Raw genomic sequence first — 22,352 nt, forward strand, 5'->3', positions numbered from 1 at the left:
CTTCAGAGCGGTAGTAATACGCCATCATCCACACTATTCAGTAAACATCGTAGTAGACATTTGTGAAGGGATATTTCTTCTTGTGTCGCCTTTTTTTAAGAAAAATATAAAGAAGTAAAATATGGTTGGTGAAAACAACGGCTTACTGGCAAGTGCCAGAATCAAACATGGCCGCCCGGAAGGTCTGCACTGCTGGGAAATATGGTGGCTGACGTCATCAGGCCGCGACAATGAGTAGTAGCGGGCAAAGTGGAAACCGCGGCCAGAGAGAGGTAATGAACAGCCGGCTGCAGGAGATCCGAGCCCGGCAGAAGCTGCGCAGGAGGCTGCTGGCCCAGCAGGTAAGGCCCGTGTGGGGGGCGGCACGCTGGGACTTGTAGTGCCGCACGGCTGGTCGCAGACCACTCTGAGGATAAGCAGGGGGCGACTATTCCTGCACACAAAGGGGGCGCCCAAGGGCTGTTATCAGGCAGAGTTATTTTGCATGTAAATCACCCACAATTTCCATATTACACACTTTGTCAAAGAAAACCATACTGCATCTAGAAGGAGGCGCTGTTCTACTGTAGATCCAGCATGCGGATGCATCTCAGGCAGATGTACAGATGATGAGGTCTTATCACCCTAAAAGTGCTCCCCCTTGGCCTGTAAGGCCTCATGTCCGTGGGCACACATGGTTTCCACCTGCGCCTGCAGCCATAAGGCCTAGTATACATTCTCTCCTGTCCGCAGCCGCTGCGGGGCTTCTTTCTTCTGTACTGCGGATGTGCTGGCCGACGTGCCGGACGCGTGCGCAGTGCTTTTTTTTAACTCTTGCCTTCCAGCATATCCATGGCACGTCCGCAGTGTCAGCTGCAGGCAGGCCGTGGATCAGACGGCTTCTAATTACTTCAATCAAAACCGTCCCAGTCGGATCCGCAGAAAATGGAGCATGCTGGGATTTTTCTCCTGCTCGTACGATCCAGACCCCTGTAAAAATAAATCACATCCGCATGCTTTACATTGTTTTGCGGATGCTAATACTATGGGCAGCAGGAGCTGTGGATCTCCTGCGCATCAAATCTGCCCGTGGACACGAGGCCTATGAAAGCCCCAAAGAGGCGCCGGTATTGGTGTACCTTGATGCCACCAGGAAGTCCTGGTGGAGCCAAGAGTGACAGGGGGGTTGACGCCCCCTGTAGCTGATTGGCCGAAAATCTGGTTAGGCTGTAGGTCCTGGAAGGACAGAAGCAATTCCCTATCCATGCTGCAGACCACAACCCTGCAACTCCGCAGCATTAGCTGCGGACAGTAGGCATCATGATTACACAGGCGGCGTCCGACAGCCGGGACAAGGCCACAAACGATTCCCTATCCCTGCTGCAGTGCCGCACTATTAGCAGGCGAGAGCGCACATTATCATTACAGAGCCGCCAGCTGACACCCGGGACGTAGCAGACAGTAGGCGGCGGCGGCCATCCACCTGTCCTGCCGCTGTCGGAGCACAAGCACAACCACCCTGAGGGTTGGGAGCATTGCGGAGGGGAATGGTGGTCACGGAGCAGATGGGCTGCAGCGGTTGGCTGGACGAGGCATTGAGCAGGCAGCCGGCTACCTGTCCCAGCGCCGGAGCACAAGGCTTACCAAAGGCAACATGGAGGTGAGCTGGGCAGTGCCCTTTTCAGGGAACACAAGCACTGCGGCGGGTGCCGGTTGGGTACAGCGTCTGCATTGATTACTGCGTGTCGGGCTGCCTAGGCAGACGGTTACTTCTCTTGTTGGCCTTCATAATGTAACGCTCAGACATTTAGTAACCCTCCGCCTACGCAGCAGGGCATGCAGTAATCAATGCACACTGTGCTGCTAGGACCTTACACCCATGGCCCTATCGAGATCTAGGGGTGTGACAGGGGCGTTCCTCTTGTCAAACACCTAGCTTGCAGTGGCGTCAAGGTACACTAATACCGGAGGCTCCTTGTGTGTAGTGACCTCTTCTTCTGCTTGTGTAGAGCTTGTTGGCCACTACACGCCTCTACGACGCAGAGAAGAGATGTAACCCCGTTACCAGAGTCTGAGAGGGGCGCATTATTGGGATGTGAGAAGCTGGATGGTTGTATCCGTGAATTGTCTCCACCGGCCATTCTGCCCAGACTGTTAGGAGAGGTTGAGACATGTGAGGGCACACACAAATGAGCTCAGGACCCCCAACAGACCACCAGTATAGAGGATCGTCTGATCGTCCAACAAGCACGAGCAGCTACAACTATTTGTCTGCCATCCAGAGACGGGGTGCCATCATTACACCCCGGTGTTTGCCTGCATGCCCGCTCGTATCACATCTTGTATCCAAGCTAGAGGCGGTACAACAGGGTACTAGAGCCTCCATGCCCGGCCATATCATATCTTGTATCCAAGCTAGAGGTGGTACAACAGGGTACTAGAGCCTCCGTGCCCACCCATATCCCATCTTGTATCCAAGCTAGAGGCAGTACAACAGGGTACTAGAGCCTCCATGCCCGCCCATATCACATCTTGCATCTAAGCTAGAGGCGGGTCAACAGGGTACTAGAGCCTCCATGCCCGCCCATATCACATCTTGCATCTAAGCTAGAGGCGGGTCAACAGGGTACTAGAGCCTCCATGCCCGGTTATATCACATCTTGTATCCAAGCTAGAGGCGGGTCAACAGGGTACTAGAGCCTCCATGCCCGTCTGTATCACATCTTGTATCCAAGCTAGAGGTGGTACAGCAGGGTACTAGAGCTTCCATGCCTGCCCATATCACATCTTGTATCTAAGCTAGAGGTGGTACAATAGGGTACTAGAGCCTCCATGCCTGCCCATATCACATCTTGTATCTAAGCTAGAGGCAGTACAATAGGGTACTAGAGCCTCCATGCCTGCCCATATCACATCTTGTATCTAAGCTAGAGGCGGTACAACAGGGTACTAGAGCCTCCCTACAAGAGATCAGTTTTCCATAATAAATGATCCTTTTGCTCTGATATTGTAATCCCTTATATCGGTGTTACAATCACACATAGAAAGTTTTATTGGATTCCTACAACTTCTTCTAGGGGAGGGATTTTTTTCTTACAATGAATGTATCGCCACATAACCAGTGCCAGAGTGCCCCACCATAGCATTGCCAGTGCCATAGCGGTGTCTGAGAGTCACTGTATAGCTGCTATGCAAGTATCTGTTAGCGGCTATAGTGCGGAGGCTTCGAGGTTAAATCGTGAAGGAATGAAGGACCCAGGAGTCGACATTGTTGCTATAAGTGGGAACTTAAATAAGTGGAACAGTTACTGGAAGAATAAAGAAAACAAATTCCTGTCTCCGGGTTTTTCTTCTGATCGGTATCGGGCCGGTAGCCCCAAGTCCATTCCCATGTAATGGGTTTCCTTCTTAATACTTGACCCCTGTGCAACGGGCTTTACCAAGTTCTTCTGAGGCTTCTCTTTCCCAACTTGTGTCTGAGGACTAATCACCTTTAGGGCCGAACTACTGCAACCATGCAGCACTACAGGAGAGGCTCAAATCCACATTGTAAGTGGTATTGTTCATGTGGTGGACCACCACTGTCATGGCAGCCATTGATAATGTAGCTACGGCACATATGGGGATAGGGGGGGTAACAAAAACAAATTCTAACTGATTGTAACTCGTCTCGGTGGATCCGCCAAATGGATCATAACTGATAATGACAGACCATGATGGATTCCTAATGGATCCTGTGATATTGACAAGCAGGGAAATATATCCATGGACCCCTATATAATGTAGCCCTGAACAGATTCCAGAATTCGAGCAGTTTTTAAGCCTAATGACGTCCTCTGACAGTTAGGCTGGTCACACGAGCTGCAAAAAATTGAGGCATGTTCTATCTTAATATGTATTATACACGCATGCACACCAAGATATTGCATGGGGATTGGCGGCATGCAGCAAGTACGCATGTCATTGCTTACTTGCTGCAGGCTCGTGCCCTAGAGATATGTGTGCGGTCCATCAGCAAAAACAGTCTTGTAGGCCCGGCCTTAAGGGGTTTGTGCCAAGATTATAAATGATGCTGTGGATAGGGAATAACTGATGGGATCCTCCCCCCAGATCATGAGTATAGGGATTCCAAAGGTCCCCGAATTAGTAGAGCGGTGGTCCAGCATATGTGCTGCTGCTCCATTCATTTCAATGAGACTGCCGGAGATGGCCAAGTGCTTACATTCTAGGATATTACAGTGTGACCAGGAACTGCTGCTGATCCTCTAGATGGAGGGGTCCAGCCCTCGCTCAAGCTGGACTTATTGTAGTAGAGCCTTGGCTGCTCATTCTTGGTTGAACTCATAAGGTTTCCTCACTTGGACATTCTCTCGGGCCTTTAGGGGTCTTGAATGGTTACGCGAGTGAACGACGAACGAGAATCATTCACTTTTCCCTCGTCCATGTTATGTAGGCATGAAAATCACCGTTGGCTTATCGTTCGGTTTCAACAGCGCTCGTTCAGTCGTTATCAGTCACTTCTACAGTGAATGTGAACGAGCCAACGATGCCTTTACAAGACAAGTTAGTGGTGATATCACTCGCTCGTTCACTCATTCCAAAGAGATTCTGCTCGTCTACAAGGATCCTTAGGCTAGATCCATATGGGAGCGGATTAGCAGCAGAAGGCCTGCCTTCAAACCTGCACCTATGCGGAATTCACGTTGAGAGAGGTGAATTCCACAGCGATAAAGTTGACATGCTGCAGAACTTAATTCCGTACCGCGTGACGACTTCTTCACAGGTTTTGTGTGGATTATTTCTGCAGCTTGTGGACGAAAGTTTTAAAATCTCATCCACTTTGCTGCTACTGTAATTGCCGAGGAATTTCCGTACAGAGGGTCCGCAGCAAATCCACCTCGTATGGACCACTTCACATGTACCTAGGTTGGTGTCGGAGTTAGTAGTAAAGACTGCTTCACTCTTGCATCAAAAAGCTTCAAAAATGTGTCTGATGTTTTTATCTCCTGATTAAATAGTTGTAGGAAGCTTTACTAGGCCTCAACCTGGCCTCGGGGCCTGCCTTGGGGGAGCCCTGGCCTCGGGGCCTGCCTTGGGGGAGCCCTGGCCTCGGGGCCTGCCTTGGGGGAGCCCTGGCCTCGGGGCCTGCCTTGGGGGAGCCCTGGCCTCGGGGCCTGCCTTGGGGGAGCCCTGGCCTCGGGGCCTGCCTTGGGGGAGCCCTGGCCCTAAATGTTGAAAGAATTGGTAATGTCTTCACATAGCAGTGTCACAAGCTGGCATAGCTAAAGCCTTCCATGTCATTATGTTGGCAAATGGCTTTGATGCAATGTGGTTGTGACAATTGTCATTGTCCTTTTTCTGTTCCCCCACATTGTATCATAGGTAGGACACATGAAAACCTAAAGATGCCATCTCTCTATAGAGGCGCCATCATACCCTAGTCTATCTGATTCTCGTTCATCGTTGGCTCGCGTTCAGACTGAGCATTAATCGTTCAGTCTGAAAGCATCATTAGGGGTTTGTTGAGGATCTGCAGTTGCTTATCCTGATTGATTTATTATGGCAGAAGTCATAGTTACAATTGCTACTTGCCATACCAGATGAAGTATTCTGTTCTGGTAGTGGGGCCGTCTGCTAGTACTATATTATTGGGGGATTCCTGCTATTACAAGTGATAGAATATCCTAGTGATAGGCCATCACTTGTTGGTCGCTGGGGATTGGGCTGCCATGAGCCCCACTGGTATTCAGAATGAAGGGGCTGTGGTGCTAATTTCATGGCCATGAATGTAATTAGGCGATTATAAAGTGACCTCTTGTATTTCCTCTAGCTCGGAGCGGAAAGCGCTGACAATATTGGAGCCATACTCAACAGCAAAGATGAGCAAAGGGAGATCGCAGAAGCCAGAGAAATGTGCCGGTGAGTACCTGTGACTATAGGCGCTTGGAGCCTTTTATCCTCCTCCGCTAGGTAAGGCTTCGTTCACACCACCGATGGCCTTACACAAGAGTTTCCATTCTCATGCGCCAATCTGGGAGCAAGAAAGCCAAATCCCCGTCCAAACGGACCTGTTCTATGATGGAATCGAACAGCTCCAAAGGACCCCATTAATTATAATGGGGGTCTATCCAACTTCTATTATGCATGCTGGCCTTTTGCCGGATGAAATGGCAAATAATTGTTATATTATTTTGGCGGGGATTTTCTGCCAGATCTGTGCCTTTTAGCAAGATGCTTAGCCTTGGCACAGGACGACGCGACTGCAATATGGCGGCCTATGAAAGTATGATGCCATCAGTATAAGGAGACGGAAAATATTATCTCTAGAGCTCGGCAGAAACTTCTCAAAGGCCGGCTTCACACGGGAGTGTTGGCGCACACAATGTGCACTGACTAGAACCTGTTTTTTTTTTTTCTGCATATTTCGATCGGAGACGTGTGAAACACCGCATAATTGTGCAGGAAAAAAAACACAACTGACATTCATTAACCCCTTAAGGACATGGCCTAATTTGGGCTTAAGGACGCAACGATTTTTGGCAGATTTTCATCTCCATTTTTCAAAAGTCATAACTTTTTTTTATTTTTCCATCGTCGCGGCCGTATAAAGGCTTGTTTTGTTGCGTGGTGAACTGTAGTTTTTATCGGTGCCATTTTTGGGTACATCGACTATATTGTAAAACTTTTATTTTTTTTATGATAAGAGGGAGAGAAAACACATCAATTCTTCCATAGATTTTTGGGTTTATGCGCTCCCTCTGTGAACCCTTCCCATGCCGCGATCTATATAGATCGCGGCGGGTAAGGGGTTAACAGCGGGTGGCGCATCTCCGATGAGATCAGTCATGATCTCACGCTATTCCTATGACATAAGGGTACGTCATTTTGCGGGAAGTACCCCGCTCCCATGATGTAGCCTTAAGTCACGGGGAGGGAAGGGGTTAAATACTTTAGTTGGTGCATATTTTTTTTGATGTGTGCAAATGCTGATGCCTTGCTAATGGAAAAAGTACAGCAAAATACACCGATGCACTTGTCCTGTAAATCGCCTGCCGCTTCAGAGCTGCTGCTTCCGTCCTCCCTGCCAGTCTCTATTTACAATGTGGCCCAAGTAATCCCACATATAATACTTGGTTGTATCATCTAATAGCCCAGGTGACTTGTAGGAGCGCCAAACCGGAGCTGTTTGGGACAGTTATTTTCAAAATTCATGTGTGGGACAAAGGGGGCTGGAGAATGAACTCAGAAAACCCCTTTAAGGCTACATTCACATGAGAGCAAATCTCGTGCGTTGTGAGACTCACAAGACTTGCGCAAATATGAACTCCATTCTTTGGAATGGAGTCGTACACATGAGAGATTTTAATTTCATTTTTCCCTCATAGCGTTGTTGCTTGGGGTTCCACTAGGGGAGCAAGAAAGAGAGCAGTTCAGCAATGGGGATTTCTATCTCTATATGGAACCAAACTGTGCCGGACAGACCCCATTGACTAGAATGGTCCGGACATCTTACTAGTCGACAAGTGTTCACTCAGTGTCTCAGGTTATAAGTGACTTCTCCAGTATTTTATATTTGCTGAGTAATTAGGTTTCCTAGATATATATATATTTTTGTTAAGCTGATCTTACCAAGTTTTGTTTTTCTTTAAAGTGCTTCATACGACACATCGGCACCTAATCTGAAGCGTAAACCTCCAGAGGAAGGGGAAGCGGATGAAGAAGTGGTTGAAGAATGCAAGGTACTTGATATTGTAGTAAAGGGGTTTTTCTGCTCTTAAAATTTGATGCCCAACGGGGGCCGCCGTCGGCCTGGTATCGTAGGCCCAGCCCCCGCACCTTCACCCACAGGGCTCATTGTAAAGAGATAAACGAATACAGTGTACATTCTTCCTGGATGCCATTATATGGAATAGCATATCCGACTGCGCTTGTTGTGTACTTTTTGCGCTATATTAACCCTTTTATTGTCCTTTGGTATAATGTAACCCTATGGACTTGTTTAATATGTGTTAGAGGCTTTCCTGGTGTAAATGTTAAATATGCATCATACACTTAAATGCCTATTGATCTACAGGTAGTTCGTCATTACTGCTCCGATGGAATCTCACTAATTTTCTGTAGGGTCCCAGGTTTTCGCTAGCTCCACGTTTCCTCCATGGATTTTTCAGTATACTGTTACTAAATTTCAGAGGTTTTCTAAATGAAATTCAGCCTATTGACTTATTTTTCAGGATGCGGTTGAACCACAGAAGGAGGAAGAGAACTTACCCTATAAAGAAGAAGTTTACAAAGACTCCAGTACTTTCTTAAAGGTAGTTATGACTCTAATCAGTGCAGTTTGCTCTTCCACTTAATAAGCTTGTATGTTGTATGGCGTATCCACCCTGGGAAGTGGCCGCTTCCTTTAGTGTATTGAAGGAGAACTGCCAAAAACATAGCATATCAGGCTTTCTTGCGGCATGGAGATGTTGGAGGATGTTCACACAATGGAATCCGACCCGGAGTTTTTCACACAGATTGTGGCTTTAAAAATGAGGCAGAAATTCACAGGTTTTTCTGCCACAGATTGTATCATTGATCTGCATGTGGATTTAACCTTGTTAATGACAGCCCATTGACAGCAGAAACGCGTGTTTAGCCGCAGTTTTAGAAGCGGAATCAGTGTGGATAATTTCAGGTCCGATTCTGCCATATGCAGATACAATTGTTCTGAAGTCTGCCGTACGTCAGTTCTAGTGTCCTCACGGGAACATGTCCTGTGGTCAAACATCCTAATACAGTTACACATCAGCAGATGTTCACCTTTCATGACACAGCGATATGTATTGGTAATTAGTTGTAATGGGTTCATTGTGTTGATTCGTACACTAGTGGTCAATCCGAAGTTAGTTTCTGCACTTTTTATCACAGATGATTTGGATCCATCCAGTGTCCCTATGACATCCCCGCTGAGTAACTCAAGCCTGATCTCGTCACTCTGCTGTAAAATAGTAAAAAAAATAAAAGGATTTTTTTTGTGTTTTTGCCGGCGTTCCTTAAAACTGTCGATGGAGTACTTTTATGTAGGTAGCATAGTGGATTCAGGTCTGCTGTGCCATCCGGGATTCGTAAGCCTGGCCCTTCATGTCACTAGAAGGCCTTCTGTCACATCAGTTGTGATCTGTGTTCTCCCCTTAGAATGAGTAACCAAAACCCAGCGCTGCAGGGAGCACAGAAGTTGGTGAACTTACTTTACAGGAAGGGGGTCTCGGTTGATAACACCCCCTTAATCCTAGTCTGCAAAATGCCACAGAGGTGCTCACTGGGGCGTTAAAGCAATGGTTCACAATAAGGATGTGTAAATTTCTTGGCTTTATTAACCCCTTAAGCACCAGGGTGTTTTGTACCCTAAAGCAGTGTTTCTCAACTCCAGTCGTCAGGGACCCCCAGCAGGTCATGTTTTCAGGATATCCAACAGTAAGAACCTCTGTGGTAATGTCTGAGCCACCAACAATAATTACATCACCTGTGCAACACTGAGGAAATCCAAAAAACATGACCTGTTGGGGGTCCATGAGGACTGGAGTTGGGAAACAATACACTTAAGGACCAGACACTTTTTAGGGATTTCACCCATGTGGTGGTTTTGCTGCCCTAGTGTTTTGTTTTTTTTTTCTTCCAGCCATCAAAATTTATTTTTCTGCAGTGTTTTTCCCCCCATGACACGTAAGGCTATTTTACCATATCCACTTTCTTTCCTCGTTTTGAGCTTTTTTGGGTGGGGTAGAAAGCTAAAAAAAAGTTTTGTTTTTTTTAGAATCAGTATACAGATAGTCCCCTACTTGCGAACATTCGACTTACGAATTTCGCAAGATACGAACTATCTGCCCTGCACAGTATGATGTAATGCTATGGCATTACATCATACTGTGCAGGGAGCGGAGAGGCTTCTATCAAGCCTGATAGAAGCCTGTCCGGTCAGATCGCGGTTGCTAGGCAGCCGGGGGCCTTCTGAAAGGCCCTAGGGCTGTCTATGCAGAGCACCTATCAAGCCGTGCGCTTGATAGGCACTCTGCATAGGCAGCTCTGGGGCCTTTCAGGAGGTCCCCGGCTGCCTAGCAACCACACAGCGTCCCGCGATCTCATCGTGGGACGCTGTACGGGCCCCCTGAACGTCGGGTGCAGGCTGTTCTTACAGCGGGCACCCGGCGGCAGCAGTTCCGACGAGCCGCGCCGCTCGTCAGAACTGTTAACACTTTAAATACCGCTGTCAGAGCGGTATTTAAAGTGTTAACAGTTCTGACAAGCGGCGCGGCTCGTCGGAACTGCCGCGATCCCGCTCCATACAACCATTTGTTCGACTTGCGAACAAATCGACTTGCGAACGGGCTCCTGGAACGGAACCTGTTCGCAAGTTGGGGACCATCTGTATTTGCATTAAAATAAAGGCTAGAAATGGGTTCATCATTTAGTTTCGGACATTTTGATATATAATTTGTATAGTTTTGGATTTTTATGTATATATTTTTTTTATTCTGTAATTCTTTTTTTTTTTTAACTTATGTTTTTTACTTATTTTTGTAACTATTTGTTTCACCATCTATGCCCCCTGTGACGTCATATAAGACTTCTGGGGGTCATTCACATAGTGTTTTGTTTTTTTTTGTTTTTTTTTTAATTTCATACTTTTCTCCTGTAGCTAAGGCATCCATAGGAGCCCCAGTTGCAGGGAAAACATCCCCCTGTAGTGACAATAGTCACTGGCAGAGCTGATCTTGGTCTGCTAGGACCCTGGATCTCTGCTGTAACAGGGAGATCTGGCGGTCATGTAATCTCTGGGTCGAATAGGGGAAGTTATACTTCCACTTTCACTCTTTAGTACATAGCGTTCATTGAGAGCAGCTATGTAGCTTAGAAAGGAGAAGGCAGACGCAGTTCAAAGCGGCTTCTCTCTTCTCTGGGTCTTTGGCTGTGTCTGACAGCTGAGGTCCCGACCTGCTCCTGCAATTAAGCTATTGGCCGGGATTAAAGTCCAGGACCAAGCGCCGTGTATTTACCGCCCTTGGTCCTTAAGGGGTTAATAAGGCTAAATTAATTAAGTTTTATACTTCACATGACCGAAACCTACTTCAGGATCCTGTTGACGCTCTCCACCTATGGATGGTTTTCTGACAAGGGGATTTTGTGGCCGCGCCAAACCTAGTATCTGATCGGCTACCTGGGTGTTCCGATCGCTCCAGATAAAGGCCCATTTATACACAACCATTTTCGCTCAAAAGTCGTCTTTTGAGCGATAAACGTTGTGTGTAACTGCACTGACATCGTGCAGTGTTCGTTAACGAGTCGCTAATTGTTCCCTTTCAGCATGCTGAAAGAGAATGAGCAGCCTTATCAGGAATTCACAGCAGGATACAACTGATACTATTGTTTTAGCTGTATCCTGCTCTCTGATAACAGGCGGGGTATGAAGAACACAGCGGTCCAGCTGTGTTCTTCATACTCGGCAGGGAACAAACAGCTGTATCTCTGAGCGCTCCATTAACAGCCGGGGTATGAAGAATACAGTGGTCCAGCTGTGTTCTGCAATCCCCAGCTCGGATCGCTCAGCTGAGGTATAACAGCCGGGCGCTCTGAGCAGAAAATAGCTGGGTGCGGAAGACAAGCGGCCCCAATTTTCTTCTGTATACCCCTCTCAGAGCGCAAAGTGATCGCTCAACATTTGAGCGATCACCTTGCGTTTAAAGGCACACAACGATTATCGCTCAAAAGTCGCTTCAGCCACATATTTTGAGTGATAATCGTTGTGTCTAAATGGGCCTTAAGTCACCCCTTATTATTTCTTCACACTTTCAGTTCTCTTCTCTCTCACTTTTGGAGCGCTGCCCTTGTTTATATCGGTGTTCTTACCCTCCCTTTTCCCACACCAATCATATAAAACTCGGATTCTTTCTGCTTCCGGAAATCACTCGTTACATAGCGGTTCTGTGCTGATAACGAGCATCAGATGGACTTTCTAGATTATTGGAAGGTATATTATATGAGGATAAAGCCCGCCAGTTGGCCCCTGTTAATAAATGGAAGTATTCGCTAGTGCGGCTACAGTCGGCGTTAGGCGAGGTTTGCTTCTCCTGAAAGAAATGGCATAAAGTCCTGTAAATAAGGACTGTGGGATGGAAAGCACAACGTACCGTGTAAGAGTTATTTGGGAAAATCTGCTTGCCAGAGATTTCTTAGAGCGCCCGGGGAAATAGCTGTCACATAAAATGACAAAGGGGCAGTCAAAGGAACGGCATAAAATCAAAGGTTCATGCTAATGTGGAAAGGTTACTAATATATTCCCTTGAATGGTTTCACGTTTCACAAATGGAAAAGTCAATTAGCCTACTGACTTGTCTCAAGCCATTACTTTACTTCGGACATGTAATCAGCTACAGAACCAAGCAAGATATTTCTTCAGACCGAGTCTTTGAATGCTTCCCGGTAATTCATCTTGTGACGCTCCGTTTTGCCTGAGCACATTGAAGACACTGTTACTACTGTATTACCATGCCGGTCGGAGCGCTGGGTTTCATTGCAGCTTAAGTAGGGTCGCAGGTTCTTCAGTCGGGGTAAAATAAAAGTAGATCAGATGTGAAGTGCTTTAATAAAGTCTGGGCTTTGTCTGATATCCGCATTTGCCAGATCATAGAAAGTCTGCAATTTTACTTGCCGTCATCGTCTTCCGTGATTGAAAAGGTTTGATTACCTAGTAAATTGAGCAAACAGATCTGTAATGTATGATGTTACTCTTAAGGCTGCACAGCATTATGTGGTGTACAAGTCACATTATTGTTCCCCTTTGGGTCCTTTTAGAAGAGCTGATTCTCGTTTGAACGAGCGAGTGACGTCACCGCTAACTTGTTTGCTCTCGTTCAGCCTGTAATAATATAATAACTTTTTATTGGTATAGTGCCAACTTATTCCGAAGCTCTTTGATGCATGGGGAAGCTCAATCAGGGCAGGGTGAGGTGGTACAGGGGATGTGGCGCAAGGAGTGTACAGGAGGGTGGGGACTAAATTAGGAGAGTTGGTATGCTTCTTTGAAGAGGTAGGTCTGAAATTCCAAGCATCAGGGATTATCCAGATGTCTTGGGGTAGAGCGTTCCATAGGGTCGGTGCTGCTCTGGTAAAGTTCTGAAGGCGAGCATGTGAGGGTCGTATTAGGGGACATCTAGTCTGTGTTGGCAGAGCAAAGTGCACAGGTTTAGTGATGTATGGAAAAGAGGGAAGCGATGTAGGGTGGCGCAACGTCATGGAGAGCTCTGTGGGTGAGGGTAATGAGTTTAAATTGAGTTCTGTAATACATGGGATGGGGGGGGGGGAGGTCAGCTGGTAGAGGGTGGAAAAACAAGGAGGTCAGTTTTTGAGAGGTTACATTTGAGGAAAAAAGGGAGAACATCGTGTTGTAGACAATGGGAGATGTTTTGGAGGAACGATGCAGAGATGTCACAGGAAGAGGTGTATAGCTGGGTGTCGTCAGCATAGAGGTGATGTGGGAGGCCAAATCTGTGAATGGTTAGCCCAATTGGGGCTCTATAGATAGGGAAGAGAAGGGGGCCAAGCACCGAGCCCTGTGGTACCCCAACAGCGAGAGGAAGTGGAGTGGAGGTAAAGCCAGCAAAAGACACTGAAAGAGCGGTCAGATAGGTAGGAGGAAAACCAGGAGAGACCAGTGTCCTTTAGGCTGATGGAGCGAAGCATAGCGAGAAGGAGGTCATGAACGACAGTGTCAAATGCACCGGAGGGGTCAAGAAGGATTAGTAGGGAGTAGTCGCCCCTTAATTTGGCTGTTATCAGGTTGTTGGACACTTTATTGTGAGAGTGGTTTCGATTGAGTGGAGGGGGTGGGAACCGGACTGGGTGGGCTTAGAGGAGAGCGTTGTCAGACAGAAAGCGTGTGAGGCAGGAATAGACCGGGCATTCAAGTAGTTTGGAGATGAAGGGGAGGTTAGGGATAGGTCAGTAGTTGGCAGCATCAGTTGGGTCAAGAGTCGGTTTCTTTTCATTGTAATGTGCGGCTAGCTCTCCAGTCACGGGGGCCTGTTTTTTTGGGGCTAAGGAGGGAATGGAAAGTTTTGAAAAGTCTTTTGGGGTTGTCGGATAGTGAAGAGATGAGGGAGGTGAAGGAGACTTGTTTTACATGATGGAGGGCGACATTGTAGGTTTTAAGCATAAATTAGAAGTAGATGAAGTCCGCAGGTCTGTTTAGACAGGTAAACACATCGTTGGCTTGTTCAAAGGAACATCATTCAGTCTTTCACATTCGCTGTATAAGAAGAATGAGAAGAACTGAATGATTGTTTAAAGCGAACGATAAGGGACTAAGCCAACAATGGTTTTTATGGCTGCAGAAAAGTAACGACTAGTGAAAAGCGAATAATTTTCTTTTGTTCGTTGGCTCGTGTTTACACCAAATGATTATTTACTTTCGCTCGTTTTTAACAATTTTTTTTGGAATATTAATCGTTCTATCTAAAAACACCCTTAGCTTTATTTATGTAGTGCCACAGCTCTGTACATAGAATATATTCACATTCTTGATTACCTAGAATAGCAAGGTAAAGTTGGCTGCAGAAAAATAATTCTTCTATATGTATAAGGTAAAGTCCCCTGGTGCAAGCACAGAGTCGTGACCGACTCCTTGGGTGACGTCACATCATGACGTTTTCTTGGCAGACTGTTGCTGCGGGTTGGTTTGCCATTGCTTTTCCCAGTCCTCTTTACCCCACCCTAGGAAGGATGGAAGGCTGAGTTAACCTTGACCCTGCAGGGATTGAGCTCGCAACCTTCAGGAATGTATGAATGTACCCGATAAATGCGTTGTGTGACTGCCGGGTGACCGCTCATCTACTGATCAACACCGGTCATAACTGGTCTTGGTCATCATCAATGAAAAAACCTGAAAGCATAGAGAGTTCTACAAAGCTCTTCCCCCTTTGATCATTACAACAGGGGTGCGGGGTCCATCGCCAGGTCCGCTCTCTATTAAAGTGAATGGGAGTTATAAAACAAAAAAGTTCATCCTCCGGGCGCCCCTGTTCTCCAGTCGCTCTTTTACAAACATAGCCATAAGTGTTGGAAAAGCTTTTTAATCCTGCTTGTACTTGATCCTTCTGCAATATTTTTTTTTAAAGGGCTCTCGTGACGCAGAATCAGTAATTCTTGTCATGCCAATATCCTTTTAGGCAGTAGACGTTTAATCCGCTTGAGCGTCCCCACCATTACCTGCCGCACTAGTTTTTAGACGTGGCCGCCGTTTATGCAGCAGTTCTGTTGTCTAATTAAGCCGATGCAACGGATGTAGAATGAAAGTATTCGTTGACGTCCATTAGGCGCCTTAATTCTGTTTGCTGTAATCCATTAGAATCAGAAGCGTCGCGCTGCTGTGAGCAGAATCTCAGCTTTATATTACTATTAAAGGCGCCCAAAGTGTAATTCTCCTTTCAGCATCATTTTTCAGTTTCTTCCTATGTAAAGCTTTTAAGAATTGTGCAAAGACTTTGCTCTATGTAATTTTGTGGAGTTTTTCATGTCGTTCAATTCCTTCATATGCAAAACTACTTCCAGCCAGCAGTATGGCCGCTCCTATGTCCGACTTCATCAGAGTTCCCATAGTGCACCTGGAACTCAGGCCAATGCTACATGTAGCTTTAGATGTGGTTAGAGAAGAAATGCTGAGCACTGATTTAGCATTACAAGCAAAGCAATATACAGTATGTAGTTATGTATATAGTATTGTATGTAAATGTGGAATATTGGTGTTTTTTTTGTTTTTTTTCCAGCATTTCAATATCAAACTTTCCATCTGCGAGTTACACTCACTTACTGATGTTCTTTTCGCAAGTCTGCGTGAACATTTGTTTGAATGGAGATGATAAAACCAAGAAAATTTAACAATGTCGGTGCTGGGGATCCAAGAGACTTAAATACTTATAGAGGTTTTCCGCTCAAAAATACTACTGCTGACCTATCATGAGGGTGGATAGTTGATCGGCCGGGGTCTGCTGCTCGGGACCCCGACCATTCAGCTGTGCAGGCACAAGTTTTCAGCGCCACAATAACAGAGGTCGTAACGGAAGCCTCTGCACTAACCTCCCATGTAGTGGCCGGCGCTTGTAACTGCAGGCACGGCTCTCACTGATTTCAATGAGAGCTGTTACTGCAGTTACCAGCGCTGGCCAAAACTGGGAGGTCGGCGCAGAGCCTTCCGCTCTGACCCTTGTTACTGTGGCGCTGACAGCTTGCGCCCGCACAGCTGATCGGTTGGGATCTCGAGCAGCAGACCCCGGCCGATCAACTATTGATGACCCATCCTAATGATGGGTCCTCAATAGTATTTTTGACCGGAAAACCCCTTTTAAAGAGACCAGGGAAAATACTATTGATAACTTATCCCCAGGATGGGTCATCAATAGTTGATCGGTTGGGGTCCGCCACTCGAGGCCCCGACTGATCAGCTGATTGTGCGCCTGCTGACAGTGGCACAAATACACAGGGGTTGAAGTGGAAGCAGATGCTCGGACCCTGTGTAGTGGCAGGCGCTTGTAATTGCAAGTGCAGCTCTCATTGCAATCAATGGGAGCCGTGCCTGCAGCTACAAGCGCTGGTATTGAGGGGGATTCTGGGACTTTGAGTTTTTTTTTTTTTTTTTTTTTACTGATGAGCAATATTCGGGATAGGTCCTCAATAGATGATCCGTGAGGGTCTGCTGCTCAGGTCCCCGCTGGTGCTGGGAATCAATTGATCAGCAGGAATCTCAAGCAATGGGACCCCCTGCCGATCATCTATTGATTACCTATCATGAGGATAGGTCATCAGGAGAAAAACGATGCCAAAGTCCTGGCCAACCCTTTTCATTGGTCTGTAATAAGCATTATTATTATTTTATATATCATTACAGTTTTACTAACCGAACTCCCACTTGCCATAAATCCAGACTGATCACCCTTTGACCTTTTTTCTCTTCGCAGGGAACCCAGAGTTTGAACCCTCACAACGACTACTGCCAGCATTTTGTGGACACTGGCCACAGACCCCAGAACTTCATCAGAGACGTTGGTATGATGATTTCTGCTGTATTCGCATGCTGTCTGACTTCAACCTTCCACATAACTTTTTCATATGGTTGTTTCTGGCTGCAGGCATCTGCTTTATTATCCCCAGGCGTTAGAACAGTCGGTGTCATTCTTGTGCTGCCCTGAATGATTTTCTCCGGTTTACGGTATTAGTGTGCTTTCATCCCAGGTCTATAGCCTGACCCTGGAAAGTCCCTAATGTATATGCAGCAGCGAGGAGTTAAGGGATTAGTCCTCTAATAAGTTCCTGTCTAGCGGCAGCCAGACACACATGGGATTGCTTTATGATCTTGTACTCTCGGAGGGGGAGGCATGATTATCCGCACATGTATTCCGGGGATTGTTGCAGAATCTGTTAACACCTTTTCCATCTCCCGTTTAGGATTAGCAGACCGGTTTGAGGAGTATCCGAAACTTAGAGAGCTGATCAGATTGAAGGATGAGTTAATATCAAAATCCAATACTCCTCCAATGTAAGTGAGGGAAAAAAATTATATATATAAATCTCTGAAGTTTTATTTCTTTTTAGTTATGTCATGACTGCTGTGTGCTAGTTGCGCCATTGTGGTTTTGTACACGGCTTCGGTTACCATTATTCTGCTTTCAAGCTGTTAGGCAGCTCATGATCCCTCCCTAGTGGCGCTACAATGATGTTGCAGCAGATCGGAATCTACTTGTATCTGGTGGAGCTCTACAAGCCTTTCTCCACATTTTGGCATGATGGGCTTCTTTTTAAAGAATCCATGATGCATACGGCGGATCTGACTTATGATGCGCTTAGATAGAACGATGATTGTTTTCAAAATCATTGAAGCAAACGAAAGTGAATCATCGTTCAGTTTAAACATCAGCGACTAACGAGAATCATGAGGTTCTTGTTCGTCATTCAGTTTCAGCAGACATAAACATCAGCACCGTTCACTTGTCGGGCAGTTTAGACACGGATCATTCACATAGGAATGTACAACACTGACCGAGAACTGCGAGAATCATGCAGTCTAAACAGGCTGACCGGGCATGGATGAGCTGGTGGTGGTTGGGAAGAATAACCTAGTAGACCATTTGCTATTATGTGTGGCTGGAGCAGCAAAAACCTGTCCGAGCGGAGCCGTGACATCCGTGTGATTGGAGCCTTGAGTAGCTCCAACGTATCCCGCAACTTGTTAAAAATTGTATATCAATCCCCATCCATGTTTGGGCGCACAATCTAATCCCAAAACAATGGCCTATTTCATAGGAGAAACTGATAAACGCACCTCATCTGTACAGCTCTGGCACTGTGGTGCCGGCTCCACGAAGTGAACGCTGGTGTGTAGGGAAGAGAACAAGCAGAGGAGCTCTGCCAGCACACACACAGAGAAACTAGAAGAGTTGAACAAGATTTAATTTATTTAGAAAAGTTCAGCAATCACAAGGACAACGCGTTTCGCTATCGGACAGATGGTTTCCTCAAGCCGTCTTGAAGAGCTCCTCTGCTTTTTTTTTTCTTCCAAGTGTGGGTGGAAATCTGAGTCCCCAAGGAAACCCTCATAGACGAGGCTAATCAAATTCTAATTTAGGATCCCTGCTATATCCTGTAAGCACTAAGTCAGTGTAGGACACAGCAGGAAGCCGGGAGGAGCGAGGATTTGATCTGTTATTTTCACACATGGGGAGACTATTTAGATTACTCTGACAACCCCTTTAACCCTTTCCAATCCAGTGCCGGACCTCTTCCGACATTGAGATTTCCCTCCATAGCTTCCATGTCGGGCGAGGTCCGACATGTTTATAACACTATGCAGGACAGAGCTCTGATATCAGCTCTTCTACTTATGTATATTACACTATGCAGAACAGAGTTCCGATGCCAGACCTCTCCGCCATAGTGTAATATACATATGTAGAACAAACTCCGACATGGGATCTCTATCCTGCATAGTGTAATATACTCATGCAGAATAGTTTCCGAAATCGGAGCTCTGTCCTGTATAGTGTTAGAAACCTATGCTATACATATTGCCTCTGTATTACAAAGATGGATAGATCTCATTAGAGAAATTAGATATGAGTAGTCTTAGTATATAAATGTATGCTATATCAATATACATATATTTACAGGATTATTACAAATGATCTTCTCGATGTGAAGCGCTCATAACTTGCGTTTCATTTTCAAAAAATTGCTAGTAAAATCATCATGACACTCAACTTTTGTGTGTTTCTGTTGAGTAATTCCAAGGAATCCACAATGCGTTTTCCCACCCAAAATAAATAAGAGCTGCGGGGTGTGCGGGGAAGTTGGATAGGAAAGGGTTAACTTTTTGTATTTTAATGGAAGGACTTTCCCAGTTTGTGTTCTCTGCTCCGTCTTCTGGCCTTGTGAAATTCCTCATTATATTGGAGATCACTGTTAGAACTACCAGATTATAGGACTTTCTAGGATATTAAATGCCAGATGGAAGGAATTTCCCAGTATTATGTTTTCCATCTTGCTGCTGCAGGTACTTACAAGCCGACCTTGAGACGTTTGATCTGAGAGAGCTGAAGAGCGAGTTTGATGTCATCCTCCTCGAACCACCCCTAGAGGAATACTTTAGGGAAACTGGCATTGCTGCCCATGAGAAGTGGTGGACCTGGGAAGACGTAAGTAAAACATCTTGGTGTGTGATCATCGGAGAAGGTGGTGATTGAATCAACAATATGGCAGATAAAGTTCTGTTTTAAAGGGGTATTGTTATGCTTTTCATTATTGTGGTTCCAAGTGTCGGTGTGCACCATAACTGTCTGTGTATATTGCTTACTAGATCTCCCTGAATATGCCTTCATTCTTGTTGGCTTCACTTCTTATGATGCATTTTAGAACATGGAAAGAGCTCAACCCCATTATCGGTCTTATCTGCCCCAAACATGCCTTGGCAATGCAGATTTCTATACTTCTACAGTATATGTCTGTTAGGTTGGACTCCGGTGACACGTAACCGATCCATAATATCATTTTAGGATCATCATGGCCTTCAGTAGCAGGGGTGATGCAACAATATATTCGGTCAGTGGGGAAATTCTATGGCTTCACTATTGGCAGGTGGCTACTTCTTTGTAGTAGTCTGCCACCTCATCACAGACTAATTGACTCCATAATCGGCAGCTTATAGTCTGGGAATATGGAAGCCATGAATTGTTCTGTTTAGTTGATGATTGACTGCTGACCTCACATGCGCTCCAGATAAATAATATTACATGTATGCTGATATTAAGGACTGATTGGGATAAAATACAACTTGGATGAGTAAACTCTATGACCATATCCATTGCCAGACGGTATTTGGCTACATGGCCCACCAGTGCTCTCCTATAGTCAACTTTTCTTGTGTGCTCATGGAGCTACAAGCAGGGCCATCACAATAGAAGAACAGATTGTGCTTCTTCCCCTGAGATTTCAGCTTTGACAAAAGGTTAATTCTGTCACTCACCTGTTAGGGGAAGGAGATTGATCTCAACCGGTATTATTTGTTAGCAGTAGTAATGGAATCCATTTCATGGAAAGAATTGAATTCTGCCTGGATGTGCCATGTTTTAATTTGCTGTCTTGATCCATTTTTTTCAGTAGACCTCTACCACCGCTTTAACCATTTATGACACATTTGGATTAGTATACTCAGGTTTTCTATTCAAATGTTAAAACCATGGATTGGATGATAGAAAAGCTGTGGAAAGTGATCTTGGTTGCTTATTTTTGCTCCTACTTGTGCCATACTGCTGGCATATGCTGCCCATTAGAGAATAATGACAAAACTTAAGTCTAGTTGTTCAAACTTTTATTCCGCTGAATCTGCCAATGTTTATGTGGGAAGAAGGATCAAACTTGTTAAACGAAAACTGCATGAGATGTCAGTGTAGTTACACACGATTATCGCTCAAAAGACGAATTTTGAGCGATAATCGTTGTGTCTAACTTTATCAAGACTGTCTAAAGGCCCATTTAAACACAATTGGTATCACTGCATCTGTAAAAGTCCGAATAATTAAAATGTCACATTATTTATTTATCCCGTATTGTGAACATTGTTAAAATAAAATAAATAAAAAATTATGTATGTAAAAATATGACAGAATTGCTGTTTTTGGTCGCCTCGCCATCCCATAAAAATGAAATTTAAAAATTTTATCAAAAAGTCATACGTACCCCAAAATGGTACCAATAAAAACGACAGCTTGCCCCATTGATAGAAAAATAAAGCCGTTATAGGTCTCGTAACATGGGAACGCAAAGAACATTTAAATATAGATTTTGTAATCATAGTAAAACATAAGAAAAACTACATACATTTGATGTCGCCCTAATCATACTGACCTACAGAATAAAGGGAACGTCATTTTCACCATAGGACGCCATAAAAAAATCAAAACAAACCACAAAAAAGTCAAAATTTTTATTTCTATTCCATTCAAAAAGCAAGTAAATTTTTCAGTATTTGATGAAAATATGTGATCGGTATTATTAAGAAACTCTTGTCCTGTAAAAAAAAGATAGGTGCTCATTTGTCTTTCAAAGGGAAACTACAAACGCTATGGCCCTTGGAAGGTGGGCATGAAATGGGAATGGCTGCGGTGCCGACCTGGTAGGAGGACAAATCGGCGTCTTGGTAGGATAAAGTACTTACAGCGACTCCATCTTGTTGTGGAAACTTCTTCCTCCACATCCTAACCGCAGAGTTTTCATCTTCTCCAAGACGGCCTTGGGCGTCCCGCTCTCTGTACTTTCCATTACACAAGCTCCCACGTGCTCCGCCACATCTGCTGCACATTACGGCCCGAGTTCTGATGTCAGACGTGGTGCTTTTCTAGTCTTAGCTTTGGGATTTGATAACTTGTCAAAATGTGCGCACCGTATTCTAGAAGCCATTCATCTTGTCCCTCCTGCTCCCAACAATCCAACATTTTTCTGTTTCAGATAATGAAATTAGATATTGGAGGCATCGCAGGCTTGAGGGCCTTTGTGTTCCTGTGGTGCGGCTCCGGAGAAGGTCTGGATTATGGTAGAATGGTAAGTGGAATTATCCTCGTTGTAGAGCTGCAGCTGGCGGCCGCTTCCTGATCCGCTTGTCACAAACACGTTTGACAAATTATGCCTGCGATGAGGTTTGTGACGGAGGTGGGTAAAGTAATATGAGAAGATGCTAGGGATTCTGGATAGTAGAAGTGGCCATGTGTGCCGGATCTGCTTGGTGAATGTCGAATATATGAAGACGGGTGTGTCATTTTAGCACTGGACCACACGGACCCTTTCATTTTTAAGGT

At 45.5% G+C, this 22,352-nt stretch overlaps 1 protein-coding gene across 1 annotated transcript in view; it reads left to right on the forward strand.

Annotated features, from left to right (window-relative positions):
* Positions 1-212: 212 nt before the first annotated feature.
* METTL14 (methyltransferase 14, N6-adenosine-methyltransferase non-catalytic subunit) overlaps positions 213-22,352 on the forward strand; it is a 30,394-nt gene continuing 8,254 nt past the window's right edge. The window contains exons 1-8 of the mRNA XM_066573883.1: positions 213-341; positions 5,810-5,898; positions 7,631-7,718; positions 8,211-8,291; positions 16,968-17,055; positions 17,455-17,545; positions 19,556-19,697; positions 22,006-22,098. Coding sequence (XP_066429980.1) covers positions 231-341; positions 5,810-5,898; positions 7,631-7,718; positions 8,211-8,291; positions 16,968-17,055; positions 17,455-17,545; positions 19,556-19,697; positions 22,006-22,098 — 783 coding nt within the window. The 5' untranslated portion in view covers positions 213-230. The remainder of the gene's footprint in view (positions 342-5,809; positions 5,899-7,630; positions 7,719-8,210; positions 8,292-16,967; positions 17,056-17,454; positions 17,546-19,555; positions 19,698-22,005; positions 22,099-22,352) is intronic.

Source organism: Eleutherodactylus coqui, chromosome 7, assembly GCF_035609145.1.
Source record: "Eleutherodactylus coqui strain aEleCoq1 chromosome 7, aEleCoq1.hap1, whole genome shotgun sequence".
In the NCBI taxonomy this organism is placed as follows: Eukaryota; Metazoa; Chordata; class Amphibia; order Anura; family Eleutherodactylidae; genus Eleutherodactylus; species Eleutherodactylus coqui.